Raw genomic sequence first — 17,777 nt, 5'->3', positions numbered from 1 at the left:
ACCAAGCCTGAAGAAAATTATTGCCGGGCAGTGGTGGCGCACATCTTTAATCCCAGCACTTGGGAGGCAGAGGCAGGCAGATCTCTAAGTTCGAGGTCAGCCTGGTCTACAGATTGAGTTCCAGGACAGCCAGGGCTACACAGAGAAACCCTGTCTTGGAAAAAAAAAAAGTTGTACACACACACACACACACACACACACACACGCACACACACACACACAGAGGTTTTTTTTCTGTTTTGTTTTGAGATAAGATTTCTCTTCTATCCTGTGGGTGGGTTCTGGGACTTGAACTCAGGTAAACAGTCTTGCACACAAGGGCTTTACTTGCTAAGCTAGTTCAGCTATCATCTTAGCCCCACATGTCAGCTCCCAACCTCCTGTCGCTGCAGTCTGAGAGGCTCTGAGGCTGCACTACTCCAGCCTCTTCAGGTGCACAGACATAAACACATTGTGCTGGCTGGTTTGTATGTCACCTTGACACACAAACCTCTGAGTGTCAAGAGCCTCTGAGAGGAGGGGACCTCAACTGAGAGAATGCCTCCATCAAATTCGGTGGTAGCCGCCCTGTAGGGCGTTTTCGTCATTCCTGATGGATGCATGGATGTAGGCGTACTCAGCTCACTGTGGGTGGCGCCACTCCTGGGGGGGGGGGGTCCCAGGAGCTATAAGAAAATATGCTAAGTCTATGCCATGGAGAATAGAACAAGCCACTAAGCAGCGATCCCTCATGACCTCCACCAGTTCCTGCCTCCAGATTCCTACCCTCACTCCCTGGATGATGGGACTACATGCTGTAAGAACAAACCCTTTCTCCCCAAGGCTCTTGACCACGGTGTCCTACCACACCAAAAACCCCAACTAAGATGCCCGGAAAATAATAAAAATAAAATGAAATTTTAAAATTTTTTGAAATTGGACAAGATGACTCATAGAGGGCGGGAAGATGTCTGTGATACACATGTTAGGCAAAGGACATGTCTCTAGAAAGCCTAATTCCAAAATGAATGAAAAGGTCATATCCCTCCCCTTTTGGGATCGGACTCAGAGCATCTTACATGAAAGGCAAATCCTTTACAAACGAGCCACAGTCCCAGTCCTTGGTGTTTTGAGAGAGGGTCTTCTCTCTATGTGGCCCAGTCACCCGGCCTCCAGCCCACAGTTTGGGGATGACAGCTATGCTTATTAATCTCCAGCTTCTCAAAAACATCCCCAGTGAAGATTTTCCAAATGTACAACCAACACACAAAGGTGGTCACCTACAGTTGGGCACTTTTCTGCACAGTCACCAAGGAGAACCAGTCATACACAGCAGGAAGAAGGGTCGTGCTGCAGCCATTTTGGAAAGGGCTTTTGCGATGTCCTCTGAAACTCAGACATGGGGTGACACAGCAACTCCACTCCTCAGAACACACCCACAGAAGCATCAAGACAAGGCCACAAGAGTCACACAATATAGTGTTCTTAGTGCAATGGCTGTGGACATCAAAACCCAGTGTCCATCCTGGTGTGACAGATGTGCACTGTCAGGGGCCTGAACTTCTCGAAATCATGTGGCTCTTATAAACAGTACCAGGCAAGTACAGATGTGACGCCACGCCCACAACTCATCTATGTCCAAAGGTGGGCGGCTAGTGACAGGGACATGGCTTCAGGATAAGGAGCGTGTTTACTTTGTGAAAATTCAAAGATATAATGTTTATAATTTGTGAAAGTCATGAGTGTTATGTATGACTGTGTTACACCTTGGTAAAAACTCTCTTGAAGATGGAGGTATACCTCAGTGGCAAAACACATGCCTAAAATTCCCCAGTAAGAGGCTAGGGATATGTCTCAGTGGTAGAGCCCCTGGCTAGAATTTCCCAGTGACGGATTCTTGGGTTTGATTCCCAGTAGAAGACGGGAAAGGGGCAGGTAATCTCTTGGAAATGAAAACACAAATTAAGCAAAGCAGGAAAGGTTCTAGATCCTTCCCCACTAGCTGTTCGCCTCATATCAAGCCAGGACCCAAATCCACATGCGTGAAATCCTGGAGTGCGGTTTATCAGTCCCTGACCTAAGCTGGTCTCTTAGGAGTGCTGCGGTCCCACACTTTTTGTTGTTTTGTTTGTTTTTATTGAGACAAGGTCTCTCTAGCCCTAGCTGGCCTGGAACTCCCTCTGTAGACCAGGCTGACCTTGAACTCACAGAGATCCGCCTGTCTCAGCCTCCCAAGTGCCAGGATCAAAGGCCTGCGTAACACAGCCTGCTTATTCCCTCACTTAGAAATTTTAACTTTATTATTTTATGTGTATGGTTGTCTTGGCTGTATGTATGTCTGTGAACTACACACAGAAGGCATGTATGTCTGTAAACTATACACAGCAGGCATGTATGTCTGTGAACTACATACAGCAGGCATGTATGTCTGTAAACTATACACAGCAGGCATGTATGTCTGTGAACTACACACAGCAGGCATGTATGTCTGTGAACTACACACAGCAGGCATGTATGTCTGTGAACTACACACAGCAGGCATGTATGTCTGTGAACTACACACAGCAGGCATGTATGTCTGTGAACTACACACAGCAGGCATGTATGTCTGTGAACTATACACAGCAGGCAGGTATGTCTGTGAACTACACACAGCAGGCATGTATATCTGTGAACTACACACAGCAGGCATGTATGTCTGTGAACTACACACAGCAGGCATGTATGTCTGTGAACTACACACAGCAGGCATGTATGCCTGTGAACTACACACAGCAGGCAGGTATGTCTGTGAACTACACACAGCAGGCATGTATGTCTGTGAACTACACAGAGCAGGCAGGTATGTCTGTGAACTACACAGAGCAGGCAGGTATGTCTGTGAACTACACACAGCAGGCATGTATGTCTGTGAACTACATACAGCAGGCATGTATGTCTGTGAACTACATACAGCAGGCAGGTATGTCTGTGAACTACATACAGCAGGCATGTATGTCTGTAAACTACACACAGCAGGCATGTATGTCTGTGAACTATACACAACAGGCATGTATGTCTGTGAACTACACAACAGGCATGTATGTCTGTGAACTACACACAGCAGGCATGTATGTCTGTGAACTACATACAGCAGGCATGTATGTCTGTGAACTACACACAGCAGGCATGTATGTCTGTAAACTACACACAGCAGGCATGTATGTCTGTGAACTACACACAACGGCATGTATGTCTGTGAACTACACACAACAGGCATGTATGTCTGTGAACTACACACAGCAGGCAGGTATGTCTGTGAACTACATACAGCAGGCATGTATGTCTGTAAACTACACACAGCAGGCATGTATGTCTGTGAACTACACACAGCAGGCATGTATGTCTGTGAACTACACACAACAGGCATGTATGTCTGTGAACTACACACAGCAGGCATGTATGTCTGTGAACTACACACAACAGGCATGTATGTCTGTGAACTACATACAGCAGGCATGAGGATGCTTCTCTAAACTGATAGACATCCCAGTGGCCCTGCTGTGCGGATATTCTCCGCGCATGGCCACCCCATCTGTGAGCCTTTCCTCCAGCTTCTGTGTCAGTCTTTATCTCTGCGAGCCCCTCATGACCTCGTTTGGAATGGGTGTCCGGGTGTTGGTATGTCTCCTCTATCCAGCCGGCCCTACCTCCCCTCAGAACTCCTCCGGAGCACCTGTCGGCTCATGTCTGTGTCTAGAATTTGGGCCAGGCCAGGAACACAGCAGCTTTAGCAAATATTTAAGGAATTAAGAAAAGAATGGAGTTCCTGAATCAAGAATAACACTGGCTCTCTCTCGGGCCTCGGGGACTTTCTGAAATCCTTTCTCTGGCCTCTGGCTCTGCTGTCCACCAAGGTCTCATCTTTCAATTCCAGGATGTGTCGGGGATGGAGCAGAGTGCACACGTAGGTGCCCACAGCCCCCACCAACCAGGCCCCTCAGCGGGGCCATTAGGGAGTGTCTGGCCGCCCATCTGCAGCCATCTGTCCCTTTATAACTGGTTCACTGGCTCTTCTCCAGGGGTATTCGAGGTCCACTTTAGGTCAGAAATTTCCTGGAGACTGGCTGCTAATAAGGGTTCCTAACAGCTGTGGAAAGCGTCTCCAAACATCCACATCACTGAGGTTGGCTGGCCCAGCTCAGTGCCCTGAGCATGTGCACAAGGCAGGTGCAGGCCATGGGCTTGGCTGCTGCGAACAGCGAAGCTCTCCAGCCTGTCCGGCTCGAGGCCCCAGGTGCGGTTGCTCAGGAAAGCCCCTGCCCACAGGACAGTGTTGGCAGGGGGCAGTCAGGTGCAATTGAGAGGGCCAGGCTCCATCTGACACTACCCAGACAGGGACTTGCAGGGGACTCTCCTTATTGTCCACAGCAGGAAAACAAACTCCCCCATCGCCACCATGGGGCAGTTTGTGGTCAAGAGTAACACCTAAATAAGGCCTAGAGCACATTTGTTTTTGGAAACAGGATTTTATGTAGCTCAGGCTGGCCTTGAAGTCCTGATCCTCCTGTCTCTACCCTGAGTACAGGGCCTATGGTGCAGGGGATCAGAGCCGAGGCCTTGTAGATGCTGGGCAAGCGCTCGACCAACAGAGACGGATCCCAGCCCTCCTAACAGCCGCTGACACTCAGGCCCACATCTCAACTTAGGAGGAGATAGAAAGCAGAAACCCCTGTGACACTGGATTGTATCCTGGCTTGGTGCTCGGGGGCAAGGACTATCGTTTCAAAGCACGGCATTTATGAAGCAGACGCATCCTTACAGACGGGGCTTCCAGTCTTGGCTCTGCCACGCACTGGCTGGTATTTCATCTCTCTGTCCCTCCCCCAGTGTCCACATTTTAAGGTGGACCCTGAACAAGCTGGCATGTGTCAGCACTGGCAAAGTATGACAAAATGACCATTCTTGCAATGGCGATCGATCATCGAGAGCCTATCCTAGAACCCGGGCCCCCTGCAGAGTCTGCACCCTCTCTTGCTCTGGCTACAGCTGGAAAGGTAACACCTTGGTGGTAGTCTGGCCTGCTCTGTGCATGGGTACACCCCCAGTTATACTGTATACTGAGATGTGCCAGCTGAGGGACTCCTCCCCGTCCTGAGGTGTTAGCACAGGTTGGGAAGCTGTTCCAGGAAGACCCAGAATTAGGGGCCCTCTACCTACTGCCCCCTTCCCCATTTGGGCCACTCACCAGGATAGTTGTGACCACCAGAGTCTTGTTGGCGAGAGTCTGTGACAGGTTGATGTCCAGGGTGGTGGCATTCATAGCCAGGGTCCGGTTAGAGTACCACACCCCTATCTGGGAAAAGACAGGGTGTCATTAGCACAGAGCCTGTTCGTATTCTTGGAAGCCTCTAAGACCAAATCCCAGCAGGGCTCTGGCGCCGCCCCGGGCCTGCTCACCTCACGGTGGCCCTGGCGGGACTTCTCCAGGATGCGCAGTGTGTAGTTGGTCCTCTGCCCTTTGCTGTTGAACTCAACCCGCCCGGTCAGCCCGTCATACTCTACCTAGCAGGGCGGGAGGCGGGGCAGAGGGAGGGGAGGCGGGGCCCACAGGTAGGGATGAGGCAGCAGCAGAGAAAGGCACAGAGAAGTGGAGGAGGAAGAGGAGGAGGAGGAGGGTCAGAGAGAGAATGGATGCGGGGGAGCAAGACCCAGAAAGCACACAATCCCCAGGGGACAGTGGCGTGGTGAGACGGGACACAGGACAGTCAGCACGGGGAGAAGGCAGGGGAGACAGTCAGTGCCCCTGCGAGGCGGCTGCAGCTCCCCCCACCTCCACGCCCCGCACTCCTGGCTCACCATGCGCAGGTAGTTCATGAGGCTGGTCCCGTGGGGCCAAATGTTGGCCGAAGTGCAGGCCAGTGGCTTGACGCCAATCTCCTGGCTTCTGTTCAGCTCTCGGACAGCGCTTACCACCACGTGCACAGCGTCAAACATCAGGGCTGCCGACAGCTGAGTGGGTGGAGATGAGACAGGATGGCAAAGGGTCAGTGTAGTCGGAGATGCCACAAGGCTCACTCCGGGGTCACCTCAACCCTCAGACAGTGCCTATCTTTGCAGGAGTGGAGAACTGGTAGGTCAGGGAGAGGGAGGAGCTATAGTGTCTTCTGAGGACATGGGTGACTGGGGAAAAGTGTCTGGTGCTTGCTGACACTACACGTATATGGAGAAGGTTATTTCTGAGTTTGTTGTCTTGTTCTTATCATTTTATTTTCTGGTTCTATAAGATAGGTCTCACATAGCTCAGGCTGGCCTGGAATTGGATATGCAGCTGAGGCTCGTCTTGAACCCCTGATCCATCTGTCTCTACCTATCAAATACTGGGAATATAGGCATATGCCACCATGCTTGGCTTGTGTGGGAGGAGCTAACCTAGATGGCCTGTTGTCTTCCTGAGCTTGCCAGATCTGCGTGGCTAAGGAAAGTGGGCAAGACAGGCACTGGTGCCGTCTGTGTGTGCCAGCCGGGCACTCCATGTAGTTGGTGAGGAGACAGTGGGGTTTAACTGCTGGTCCTGGGCATGGAAGACACCGGCTCTGAGCTTCGAGCCTGGCTCAGTATTTCCTGGCTGGATGGCAACGTCTCAACAACCCTTTCCGAGCTTGGGATTCCTCCACTGTAGGATGGAGGAACAGTTGTCTCCACCTTGAGCACAGCTCTGGGGATCAAGGGGTTAACACCCTCAGAACAAAGGCCGGGGTGGCAGTAGTGAGAGCTACAGAGTATGACTCTGTTTCTAAACAAACAAATAAAATTAAATAAAATAGGAGGCACAAGTTAGGTCTTTCAACCAAGGAGACATTTGAGCAAAATCTGAGTGTCTCTGTGTGTGTGTGTGTGTGTGTGTGTGTGTGGTGCTGGTGCAGTGCATAGGGGCAGTGCATAGGAAATGGGGGGAAGGGAAGGGGTACAAATGGCCTGAGGCCGTGCCCGCCCTGGGCTGATGATGGAGAACCTTGAGATACAGGGAGAAGGCTTGGGTCAGGCTCATCACGGGGGCCTCACTATGAGGTCGTGGGTACCAGAGGGTTCCGGTACGATCAGGATGAGATTCACAAGCATCCCCCGAGTCAGTGCAGTGTGCCTCACGTGCCAGTGGGCATCTGTGCGCTCACCGCAGGGCCGGGGTAGGTGCTGGCTTCACAGTTCTCCCTCCAGGACATGTTGAGGCTGCGCACAAACTCTGGGTAGAAGGGATGGGAAGTGTTGAACATGGAAAAGCCCAGGATGTTGGACGAGTCCTCTACGATACCGTCCAGATGCAGGATGGGAAAGTCCTGGGACCAAGCAGAGGAGGGTGAGGCCTGAGGCAGGACTGAAGCAGGGGGGTGAGGTAGGTGGGAGTCGGGAGGGGTATAGGTTGGGGTACGCACCATGGTGGTGAGGATGTACTTGTAAAACGCTGAGGTCATTCCCAGCTCCGAAGCCTGGAGAACACAGGAGAGGCCGAGAGGCAGAGAACGGGGGAACCCAAGAGGGGAAGAGAGATTTAGAGACAGGCCTGGTGAGGAGACACCCAGTGGAAAACACAGTAAGAGACACCCAGACAGAATGAGCAAGCAGGAGACACAGTGAAGGCGGAAGGGACCTGGGTCCCTTGTGTTCCACCATGCTGACTGGGGCCAGGCGGAAGGGACAACGGGGCCCTCAGATGTCTACTGTCTCCAGTGAAGGCACTCAAAACTTCCTACCAGAGACAAACGGAAGCCTGGGACACTGGACAGGCAAGGACAGACACCTTACCCTTGCCCACCCCTAAGACGTCCATTGTCATTGGCACTGCCAATGTGTAGGGCTCAGCCTGGCCGACCATCCATCAGAAGCGAACCCAGCGGCTGGGCCTGGGGCGCGGGCCTGCAATCCCAGCTACTCCGACGGCTTAAGCCTGCCTGGGCTACAGTGAGCTCAGGGCCACTGGCAACTGTGGGAGCTCTCGGCTCAAAGAGGTGGAATGGCTGAGGATCCAGCTCAGGGCCAGAGCCCTCCGCTAACGGACGGACAGATGGACGGACAGAGGGACACAAGGCCCAGAGTCAATCCCAGAAACACCAAAAGACAAAGAAGAGGAGGGAGGGGCAGGGCGGGAAGGCAAGGAGAGAGAAGGATAGCAAAAGAAGGAGAGGAAGAAGGAAGGAGGGAGGGATGGAGGGAGGGAAGGAGGGAGGGGAGAAAATGGAATTCTGCAGCTGAAGGCAGTCAATCAGAATTTCAGCCGCTGGGTGGTGGTGGCGCACGCCTGTAATCCCAGCACTCTGGGAGGCAGAGGCAGGCGGATTTCTGAGTTCGAGGCCAGCCTGGTCTACAGAGTGAGTTCCAGGACAGCCAGGGCTACACAGAGAAACCCTGTCTCGAAAAAACCAAATCAAAAAAAAAAAAAAAAAAAAAAAAAAAAAAAAAAAACCAAAAACCAAAAAAACAACAACAAAACAACCCCAGAATTTCAGGTTCCCTCTTGGAGCTCTCTTCGTCTTATGACCCTCCAGGAGGACAGGCATGAGCCTCCTCGTAAGAACCCCCATCCTGACTGCACACGGGAACTCTAACATTTCAGGGCTCCAGCTTGCACTTCCAGTGGGGCGGAGGCTGGGCTCGCACACATCAGTATCAGGGAAGGGCAGGGCAGAAGAGAGGAGACCTCAGCGCACACAGTACCCTGGGAGAGGCTGCGGTCTCTGCCCAGGCGGCCTGTCAACCCAGAGTGTCTCCCCTAAGCCCTCTATATCCTCAGGAGCCTGATCAACACGTCTTCCGGCGGCCTACGATCAGCAGTGACATATGGTTTTAATTAAGAGAAAAATAAATGAAAAACAAATGGAGAAAAATAATACAAATTTGATTATAAAGAAAAATTAAGCCCCGGGAAGGGCATGACTGATTAATGAGTGTGGCTCACTGATGTGCTAAGCCCACAGGGAAAGGTCCTGGCGCTCAGGGCCTTGCCTCTGGAAGCTCAGCTCCCACATCTGTATGATGTTCAAGACATCTGCCCTGAACGGTGGGGGAGATGTACTCAGAGCGCCAAGGAAAACCCTAAAAGTTCTCAAGTTCAGGATCAGCCTGAACTACCCAAAGAGATATCTCACCTCTAAAACGACAGTGGCTAGAGAGATGGCTCTGCAGTTAGGATGTGAACCGCACTCGCAGAAGACCGGAGTTCAATTCCCAGCACCCGCTTGGCTCACAACTGCCTGTAACACCAGTCCCAGGGGAACCCTGAACCTCTGGCTTCCAAAGGGACTAGCACTTATGTGCACATGACCCCCCCATACATAATTAAAATAATAATAAAAATAATAATAATAAGCTAAAATAATAATTAAAATAATAGATCTTTTTAAAAAGAAACCGACCCTCAGCAACAACAGTCCTAACGACAGATGACTCAGATGTCTACTCCGGGCAAGCACGACTCTAAGGATTTTCCCTGCCGTAAGCTCACTATCCTCACAAGACCAACGGATGGCCATATATCACAGGCGAAAAAGGGACTGTCCCGGGTCATGTGACCAGGGAGTTGCAACAGACCCTACAAAGCCCGCTTCCCACCACTGTGGTTATCTGTCTGTCTCCCCACCCCTGGTTCTGTGGAAAATAAGAGGAGGGGGCCCACCTTACGGAGGACGAGGTGGGAGATGGACGCGTTGGCATCGATGATGATGGTGGACACTTTGTCATCTCGGATCTCCTTGAGTAGCGGTGTGGGGTCCCGGCTGTCATCAAGCATCCTCACGGACAGTGTCTCCTTGGAGATGAGGAACCCTCGCACCAATTCTTCTAACCGCAGCAGGCCTGAAGGAGGGCCGGGGCCGTGTCACAGCCCGTCCTTGTGCCTGCCCAGACACAGCCCACAGCCGTCCCTTTCCCTCTCTCAGCCCAAGCAGCTGGGCCGAAGCCTGAAGGCCATGCTTAGGAAATGAAGTGGCTGTCTCTGGAACAGCTGGGGCTCTTGGGACACTGGGCTCGGGGATTTAATTCTTTGAGGATTCTCAAGTGAACCCCCCTGTAAGAAATCTTCCCAGATTACCAGATGCTGACCTGGCCCTCCCTGACCACTCTCTGGAATGTCTGACACAGCAGCTAACTGTCTCCATCCTTCAGGTGACAGCCAATCGCCATGTGCCGGTTCTCTGGCCAGAACCTGGATGGTAGCCTCTTTCTTTCCCTCACTTCCCCAGTCTCTAGCCTCAAACGCATCAGAGCCTGTCACACCACACCACACCACACGGCCGCCTCCCTGGCATAAGCCGCCGCCATCTCTCGCCTCCTGCATTGGCCACACTTGCTTCCCACACAGCAGCAGAGCGACACAAACAGATGTGGCCCCAGTCGGTGCCAAGCGTCTCATCCCCCTGTCATTTAACGCTCACACCTGGTCCAGCCACATGGGCCACTGTCCAGCAGGCAGCCCTCCGCCTGGCTGTCCCTCTACCTGGGACCCCATTTCTCCAGGTTCCTCCATGGCTGACCCCTGACCTTCCCTTCTCACATGACGTCCCCGAGGTCCACAGCCACTGCTTTCCCTACCGCCACTCCAAACATAGGACCTTCCTCCTTCTGCAGAGAATTGACCCTACCAACCAGACACGGGTTTTGCCTGACTTCTGTCACTGGAAAAGTCTCACAAGGACAGTGGTTATTTGTGTCCACCTCACGCGTGGCTGTCCTGACACCAGAGTGTGACATACAGCAGCTGCTCGGTAAGAACCTCCAGAAAGAGCAATTCCTTCTAGGAGCTCCAAAGCTCAGTACCCTCCCCCAACTCCACACTCACAACCCGCCCCCAGGACACCACACTTGAACATCTCAAAGAACGCCACAGCCGATGTGCTCACTTGAACAGACTGCTCTCCTCTTCTCTACTGAGTTCTGGTATCACCCACGACCTGCACATCCTGCCCTGCCCCAACCAACTCTCTCTCCTCAAGGAGACTTGGCTCGACATCCAATTGCCACCATCTCACCTAACCCACTTCTTCTTCTGGTCTCTCTGGTACATGGGTGTCGCTATGTCAGTCACTTCCTGATACACAGATCTGACCATGTCTCTGCATTCTGTGCTGTTGCTTTGAAATCTCCAAGGATTCTCTGACCCCCTCACTGCACTGATCCACACTCTGGTCTGGGGACCTCTCTGAGGCTGTACTCTGGGGCCCTCCCTCCACCTGTCCCATAAGGCCCCTGATCACAACATACTCTCCAATGCTTCAAGTTCAGCTTACAGGTAGCATTCCAGGAAATGGGCTCTGAGCCTCGCAGATGGCTCTTCCCAAAGCCCTGTACATCTCCTCGCGGCTTTGTGTCTGTGCCCTGTGACTCTGAACTCCTGAACCACTGTGGCCTAGGGCCTCCCTAGACCAAGAGCTGCACACAGAGGGCAGCTACACGCAAAATGACACAACAAATACATATGAACATACCAACTAAAGTCTAATATTTGTACACTAACTTAAAAGTAATGATACATGTCTAACAGTTAGGTTCCAGCACTGCCTCTACGACTCCGAAAGCCGGATGAGAGCCAGGCAAAGGGTTCACTGTCACACGGGTCTCTCAGGGACAAGATGGGCAGGGGGTCTATGGAAGCAGATGTCCCAGTCCCTGAAGGAGAAAGACATAGCGGGACTGGGGGAGCCTGTGGACACCAGGGGAAGGGGTGCCTGAAGAGAACGGGACAGAAAATGCAGCCCTTGCTCACACTCGGCCTTGGCGCAGATGAGGCTGGCTGAGGGGTAGTTAAAGGACTTGAGGATTCGGGAGACTGCCAGGCTGACATCTTCATTACTGGGGTACAGGCTGACAGATGCGAAGCGAAGGTACTGAAGGCGGGGTGTCTCCTCAGGGCCCACCTTGATGTGGGGAATCTGGACAGAAAGGGAGATGTTGCTTGCCAGGGATCCAAGTCTCACCCCCACACCCTCTCCCACCACGCCCCAACCTCACCTCCTTCTCCCCACAGATATGGCTCACGGTGGAGGCAGAAGCTGGGCTGGAGGAGGGTCCCAAGACAGACACAACCCCCTTGGGCAGGATCTGACACACTGTGAAGGGCAGGGAAGAAGCCAGAGTCAGGGACCCTCTGCCTCTGCTCCTGCTCCGTTCTCAAGAAACTCTCTGGTCCAAGAGAGGATCCAGAGGGTCAGAGCTGTGGGTTCCCCCTCCACCAGTCTGGATCCCAGAAGACCAGTCCCTGGCCTGCTCATACAGAGGGAGCCACAGGGACAAAGCCATGGAGAGACAGGCCAAGCCAAGAGGACACAGGAAAGCAGGTGGACACTGTGTGTGTGCGCGCACTGAGGCAAGGTCTCACTATACAGCCCAGGCTGTCCTGGATCTGACTATGTAGACAAGACTAGCCTTGAACTCATACCCTTCCTGCCTGGGCCTCCAAGTACTGGGACTAGAGGCCTGCACCGCCGTGCTCAGTTCTGTGAGCCTCCTAGTGAACTGCAAACCAAGAGCCGGCTTCCTCTCCCTTCCAGCTTCCACAGTCACTTTACTACCCATAATGCCCTCTCTGTGAGAGCAGCACTTGAAGCTGGATATGAGTGGTGAGTGAGGTGGGCGGTGTGTGTCTTAAGCTGGCCATCCTCACGTAGAGCAGGCCTACAGAGGACAGAGAGGAGATGGACAGAATCTGGAGACAAATAAGAGGCGGGAGAGAGACGGAAAACAAGGGCCATTTTCAGGAATCTGGTCCTGTGCCAGTAGTGGGACCCTCAGCACGGAGGGCCCAGAAAGGATGAGTCTGGTGGAGGCCTGATGTCCCGTTTAGATGCTGTGAGGGAGCCGTGACAGGATCTCAGGCTTAAGAGGACAGTCTGGCTGGACTGTTTGGAAAGCTTGCCTAGAATGTGTGAGGCATAGTGGGGTTAATGGAGGGAAGGAGAGAGACACAGAGAACGCATAGGAATAGAAATTAGACCACACCACTGAAAGGACTATGGACTAATTTCAGACATGGATACGGAATCCATGATTTCCTAGGATTATTTCAGGTATGGCTAGATCCAGTTACTCTACAGACGTGCCACAAACATCCCTTTAACTGTGGGTCCCCACTTTCCTCAGAGTTGGCTTCATTTTCAGGATCCCTTCAAATACACGCTGACTCCAGCTGGTCAAGATGGCCTCATCCCACACCCTGTTCCGTGGCTCGACTCTAAGTGCACACCTGTTCTACCCTCTGCCTCTTCAAGCACCCTCTCGGCCGCTTCCAGACGGCGTCTGTGAGGTCAAACAGCCTGAAACCCAGTCCACCCCATGTTCCCCACTGGCGAATAGAAACCCACATGATTTGACCAAGCTCATGATAAGGCCTGTGGGAAAGAAAACTGTTTACACATTTGTTTGCATATTGTGCAAACCTTGTACTATGAACACTAAGTGAGGCACATCTCAGTCCTAACCGGTCTGCTGTTTTGAGTTTGGGTTTGGTTTGATTTTTTCAGGCAGGACTTTATAGTTCAGGCTGGCCTGAAACTCACTGTGTGGCCAAGATTGGCTTAAAATTCACAGCAACTCTCCTGCCTCAGCTTTCCAAGAGCTGAGACTACAGGTGGAGCCACCATGCCCAGTATAAAAACATGTCTTTTGGTTTTATTTTCATTTTGTTTTTTGAGGCAGGGTCTTTCTCTGTGTAGACCAGACAGGCTGGCCTTGGACTCCTAGAGATCCACCTGCCTCTGCCTCCTGAGTGCTGGAATTAAAGGTGTATGCCAAGACTGCCCTGCTAAAATGTATTTTAAGGCAGAAGGTTGCAAAGAACTATGATCCCAGCACAGCTAGGCAAGTGTGCTGTTTATATTTTGTCAACCTGACATAAACTAGTCACTTGGGAAGCGGGAACCAGGAGTACGGAGCTTCTTCCATCAGACTAGCCTACAGGCAAGTCTTTGGGGGTAACTAACTAATGGCTGAAGGGGGAGGGCTCAGCTGTGGGTGGTGCCACCTCTGGGGAGGTGGCCGAGGGGGTGTGTAGGAGCGCAAGCCAACAGGAGCAAGCCAGTAAGCAGTGCTCCTCCATGGCCTCTGTTCCAGTTCCTACCTCCAGTTTCCTGCTTTGAGTTCCCATCCTGGCTTCCCTCCATACTGGCCTATTTAACCTGCAATCTAAAACAAACCTCCGCAAGTTGATTTTGGTCAGCGTTTGATTACGGCCACAAAAAGCAAACTAGGATTGTCGGTCCTGCCATTTACGAGTCTGTGAGCGTCAACAGACACTCCTGCAGCCCTACCTACCAAGGGCAAGCCTGCTGTGCAGGGTGAGCCGGAACTGGACATACCTGCAGCAAGCCCCAGGCTAGACTGTCCCAGAACACCATTGCTGACCCACGAGGGAACTGTAAAGCCCCAAGCCTCGGTGCCTGGGCCTGTCAAGCCAGCTGCGGCCACTTTGTGAAACAGAGACAGGCAGGCAGGCAGGGAGCAGGTGCACTCGATGAGAAAAGGCTGAGCTAGGAGGCCAGGATGGACGGACTGATGGAGGCCCCGCCTGCCCTGCCTCACCCCACTCCCCCGAGGCCCCGCTCACTGGTGTCCGTGGTCTCGTACTGGCTGTCCCGCTGCAGCTCAAAGATGTCTACTTCCACTCGGGCCTTGGCTGGGACCTCGATGATCCCATTGATCTGCTCTCGGGCCAGGGCCAGGGCCAGGCGCTCGCCGCGGCCACACACGGTCTGGTCGTCCAGGATTGCAGCTGAGAGGAGACAGGAGTTGGGAGGGGCCGGGGTCCTGGGGCCTGAGGAAGGGCAGCTGTGGGGTCGTGGATCTGTGGCCTCTAGAGTAGAGGGAGGTACATTTTGAGGGCCTACACTCCTGGGTGTGAGGCCGGGTGGCCAAGAATCTGGACTCCTCCGGGATCCAGAGGAGGCGAAGCTGGCGCCAGAGCACTGGTGCGCGAGTGCCCGGGCTCCCGGGAGGGCCTGGAGGGAGAGTTTCTGAGGGGCAGGGTGCTGGGGCCTCACCCATGCGCAGAGATGACAGCACCTGGCAGCTGGGGTTGGCGAAGGCGACTATCAGCAGCAGCAGCAGCTCAGCCGGCATCTTCCTCCCCTCCTCATGGGGACGCAGCTGCCGCGGCCCCCACTCGCCACCTGCAGAAAGACCCCCCCAGCCCCAAGGGAAACGGCTGATGTGGGGGGGAAGCTTCTGGATGGGGTAGCAAGCATAGTCCTCCCAGACATCACTGGGGAGGACTACACAGTTCTGAAAGACCCAGCTCACTAGGGTCACCAAGCTCACATAGTCCTGAGCTCTGGAAGATGGAAAGGTCAGAGGTCACACAGATAGCACAGGCATTACTAGAAATTTCAAGTAGGCGTGATCCTGGGGACCAGCCCCACCCCAACAGGAAACTGAAAAGTGCTACCACCGCCCCAGTCCCGCCCCTGTCTCTGGGCAGGCAGCTGTTACTAGGCAACAGAAACTGGCTGGAGAGGATGCAGCGGTTGCTAGGCAACCCCATCCCAAGCCTCACTTGCCACCTTCCTGACGTCCCTGGTTCCCACAATCCCGCGGGAGAGAGGCCTGGGCACCCAGGGTCTGACAGGTGAAAGACTCTCGGAATTGGAAAACTTGGGAAGGGGAGGAAGGGAGAGAAGGAGCAAGGGAGGGAGATGGGAAGGAAAGGACATGGCAAAGACCCTAAAAAGAGAGGAGAAAGAGGACGGAAGGCAAAGAGAAAGAAGGGAGAACAGGCAGATAGGAAAGCGCAGAAGGACGGCAGAGACTGCTGAAAACATTGGCCCAGAAGGAGAGCTGAAGGGAATCAGGGGCAGGACTGGGAGATGTGGACATACAGCACAGACACCAGGGAAAGGGAGCAGGGCAAGACCAAACAGGGCTGCCAGTGCACGGGTGCGGGTGATTGGGCTGCCAGTGCACGGGTGCGGGTGAGCAGATGGGGGTCTGCCAGTGTACAGGTGCGGGTGAGCAACGAGAAGAGAAAGACAGAACAGGGAGAGGCAGAGACCGACTCAGGAGGCCAGAGCGTCGGATAGGTAGAAGGGAAAGCTGGAGGGCTGCCTGCAGGAGGCGGGCTCTGCGGCCCTGCCTGCACCCTGCTCGGGGAAGCTGGGGTCGGGTACACGGCTTCTCCTCACAGGTCCAGCCGCAGGGAGTCCAGGTTTGTTCTGGGCATTCCAGGCCTTTCTTTGGTAGTGGAAGTGCCGGGCAGGGTGTGTTGGGCCATGTGTGCACATGGATCCCGGGACCTGGTTGTAGACCATGCTCCAGTGGAAAAAGTTACTGCAGGGCCCAGAGCACTGTGACGTGTGTGTAGTGTCCCCTGACATCCCACCTGCTGCCATGGAAAGGAAAGAACTTGCGAGAAAGGGCAGTCACAAGCCACGGCTTGGATTGGCTTCTCTGGCCAGAAGAGTTCAGGCCAAGGAGAAAGCGTGCTTTCTCCTCCTAAGTCCCACCCTTGTCCCTGCTTCGCTGGGTGACCTTGAGAGAGCCCTCCCCAGCACCCCTCAGCCTCTGGGGAGGAGAGCCTGAGGGACACGAGGACATGCTCAACAGACTGGTGGCTGCAGACTGCAATTTAGGCTTGACCAGGAGAAAGGAGCAAGGAATTCTGGGAGAGCTAAAAGGAGAGTTCTCAAGGGGAAGGACAGGAGGGAGGGGGGGTTCATCCTGGGACATTTGCAACAAATGGGGATTGGGGACTAGAGACAATCAAACCGAGACAGGGCAGAAGGGCAGGGACCCACAGGTGGTGGACGCAGACCAAGGACAAAGGCACAGTGTGGAGATGGTCTATTGGGAGTGAGGAGACCACAGAGGCCCATGCACAGAAAGACAGACAGCCCCCAAAGTGGTGACTACAGCTAAGTGGGGCAAAGGGGCAGGCACGAAGTAAGACATTCACACCAGGAAGTAAGTCCTGCAGTCTGGAGGCAAGGAGGGGGATCACTGTGAGTTTGAGGCTAGCCTATCACGCATAGTGAATCCCCGGACTACAGAGTTAGACCCTGTCTCAAAAACAAAGAGATAGCAGAGGAACAGATAGGAAATGCAAGGACGGGCAGGGGCAGGCCGGTCCAGGACTCACAGACCCGGAGACTCAGGCCAGGCAGATACAGACGGACAGACAGAAACAGAGCCAGCAACCGAGAGGAGCTGAGTGGGCCAGGCCCTACAGGTTGGAGAACAGATGAGCAAGGGGAGTCCCATACAAAGGACAAGCGGCAGGCGGGAGAAGAGAGGGCCCGAAGACGAATAACAACAGTGTGAGAACCAAGGGCCAGCAGGGTGCGCTGACACACACCTGTAATACCAGCCGGCAGCAGGCAGAGGCAGGAGGGTCAGGAGTTCAAAGCCAGACCCAGCTCCATAGTGAGTTCCAGGCTAGCCTGGGCTATAGGAAACCCTGTCTCCCAAAGCAGAACAAACAAACAACCACAGGGAGCAGAGAAAGACACGCGCGACAACTCTGACTAGAGAGACAGCCTGAGACAGACACAGGGCAAGCGAGCTAGGAACAAGCTGCACAGAAGCCTAAAGAGGCTGAGGCCAGAGGGGCAGAGTCCAGGACGGCAAGGCTTGAGGAAGACGCGCCCGGGAGAGGGCTGACCACACAAGCTAGAGAGGGAAACTGAGTCAAAGTGGCTGCCCTGGAAGGGCACGGCAGCATGCACAGAGGACCCCGAGTCCCCAACCCAAGGGTGCTGGGAAGGTGGAAGCCAAAAGGCCAGGCGGTGTGGTTCAGAAATGGAGAGACAGGCATGGTGGTGGAAAAGTCAGGGCCCGAGCCAGGG

At 53.7% G+C, this 17,777-nt stretch overlaps 1 protein-coding gene across 3 annotated transcripts in view; it reads right to left on the bottom strand.

The window, feature by feature from the left end:
• Nucleotides 1-17,777, bottom strand: part of Grik5 (glutamate ionotropic receptor kainate type subunit 5) — a 64,361-nt gene that overhangs the window by 44,987 nt on the left and 1,597 nt on the right. For 2 of the 3 annotated variants that reach the window (XM_052168967.1, XM_052168957.1), the window contains exons 2-11: nt 14,982-15,110; nt 14,549-14,713; nt 11,959-12,056; nt 11,714-11,879; nt 9,629-9,807; nt 7,392-7,445; nt 7,134-7,295; nt 5,818-5,970; nt 5,419-5,523; nt 5,207-5,314 (exon numbers count right to left, since the gene is read on the bottom strand). In XM_052168967.1, coding sequence (XP_052024927.1) covers nt 5,207-5,314; nt 5,419-5,523; nt 5,818-5,970; nt 7,134-7,295; nt 7,392-7,445; nt 9,629-9,807; nt 11,714-11,879; nt 11,959-12,056; nt 14,549-14,713; nt 14,982-15,060 — 1,269 coding nt within the window. In that variant the 5' untranslated portion in view covers nt 15,061-15,110. The remainder of the gene's footprint in view (nt 1-5,206; nt 5,315-5,418; nt 5,524-5,817; nt 5,971-7,133; nt 7,296-7,391; nt 7,446-9,628; nt 9,808-11,713; nt 11,880-11,958; nt 12,057-14,548; nt 14,714-14,981; nt 15,111-17,777) is intronic. The other variant, XM_052168979.1, reaches the window with a different exon arrangement.

This window comes from Apodemus sylvaticus, chromosome 1 (assembly GCF_947179515.1).
Source record: "Apodemus sylvaticus chromosome 1, mApoSyl1.1, whole genome shotgun sequence".
NCBI classification, from domain to species: Eukaryota; Metazoa; Chordata; class Mammalia; order Rodentia; family Muridae; genus Apodemus; species Apodemus sylvaticus.
The sequence above is the reverse complement of the archived record's forward strand: the minus strand, read 5'-3'. Positions and strand labels throughout refer to the sequence as shown.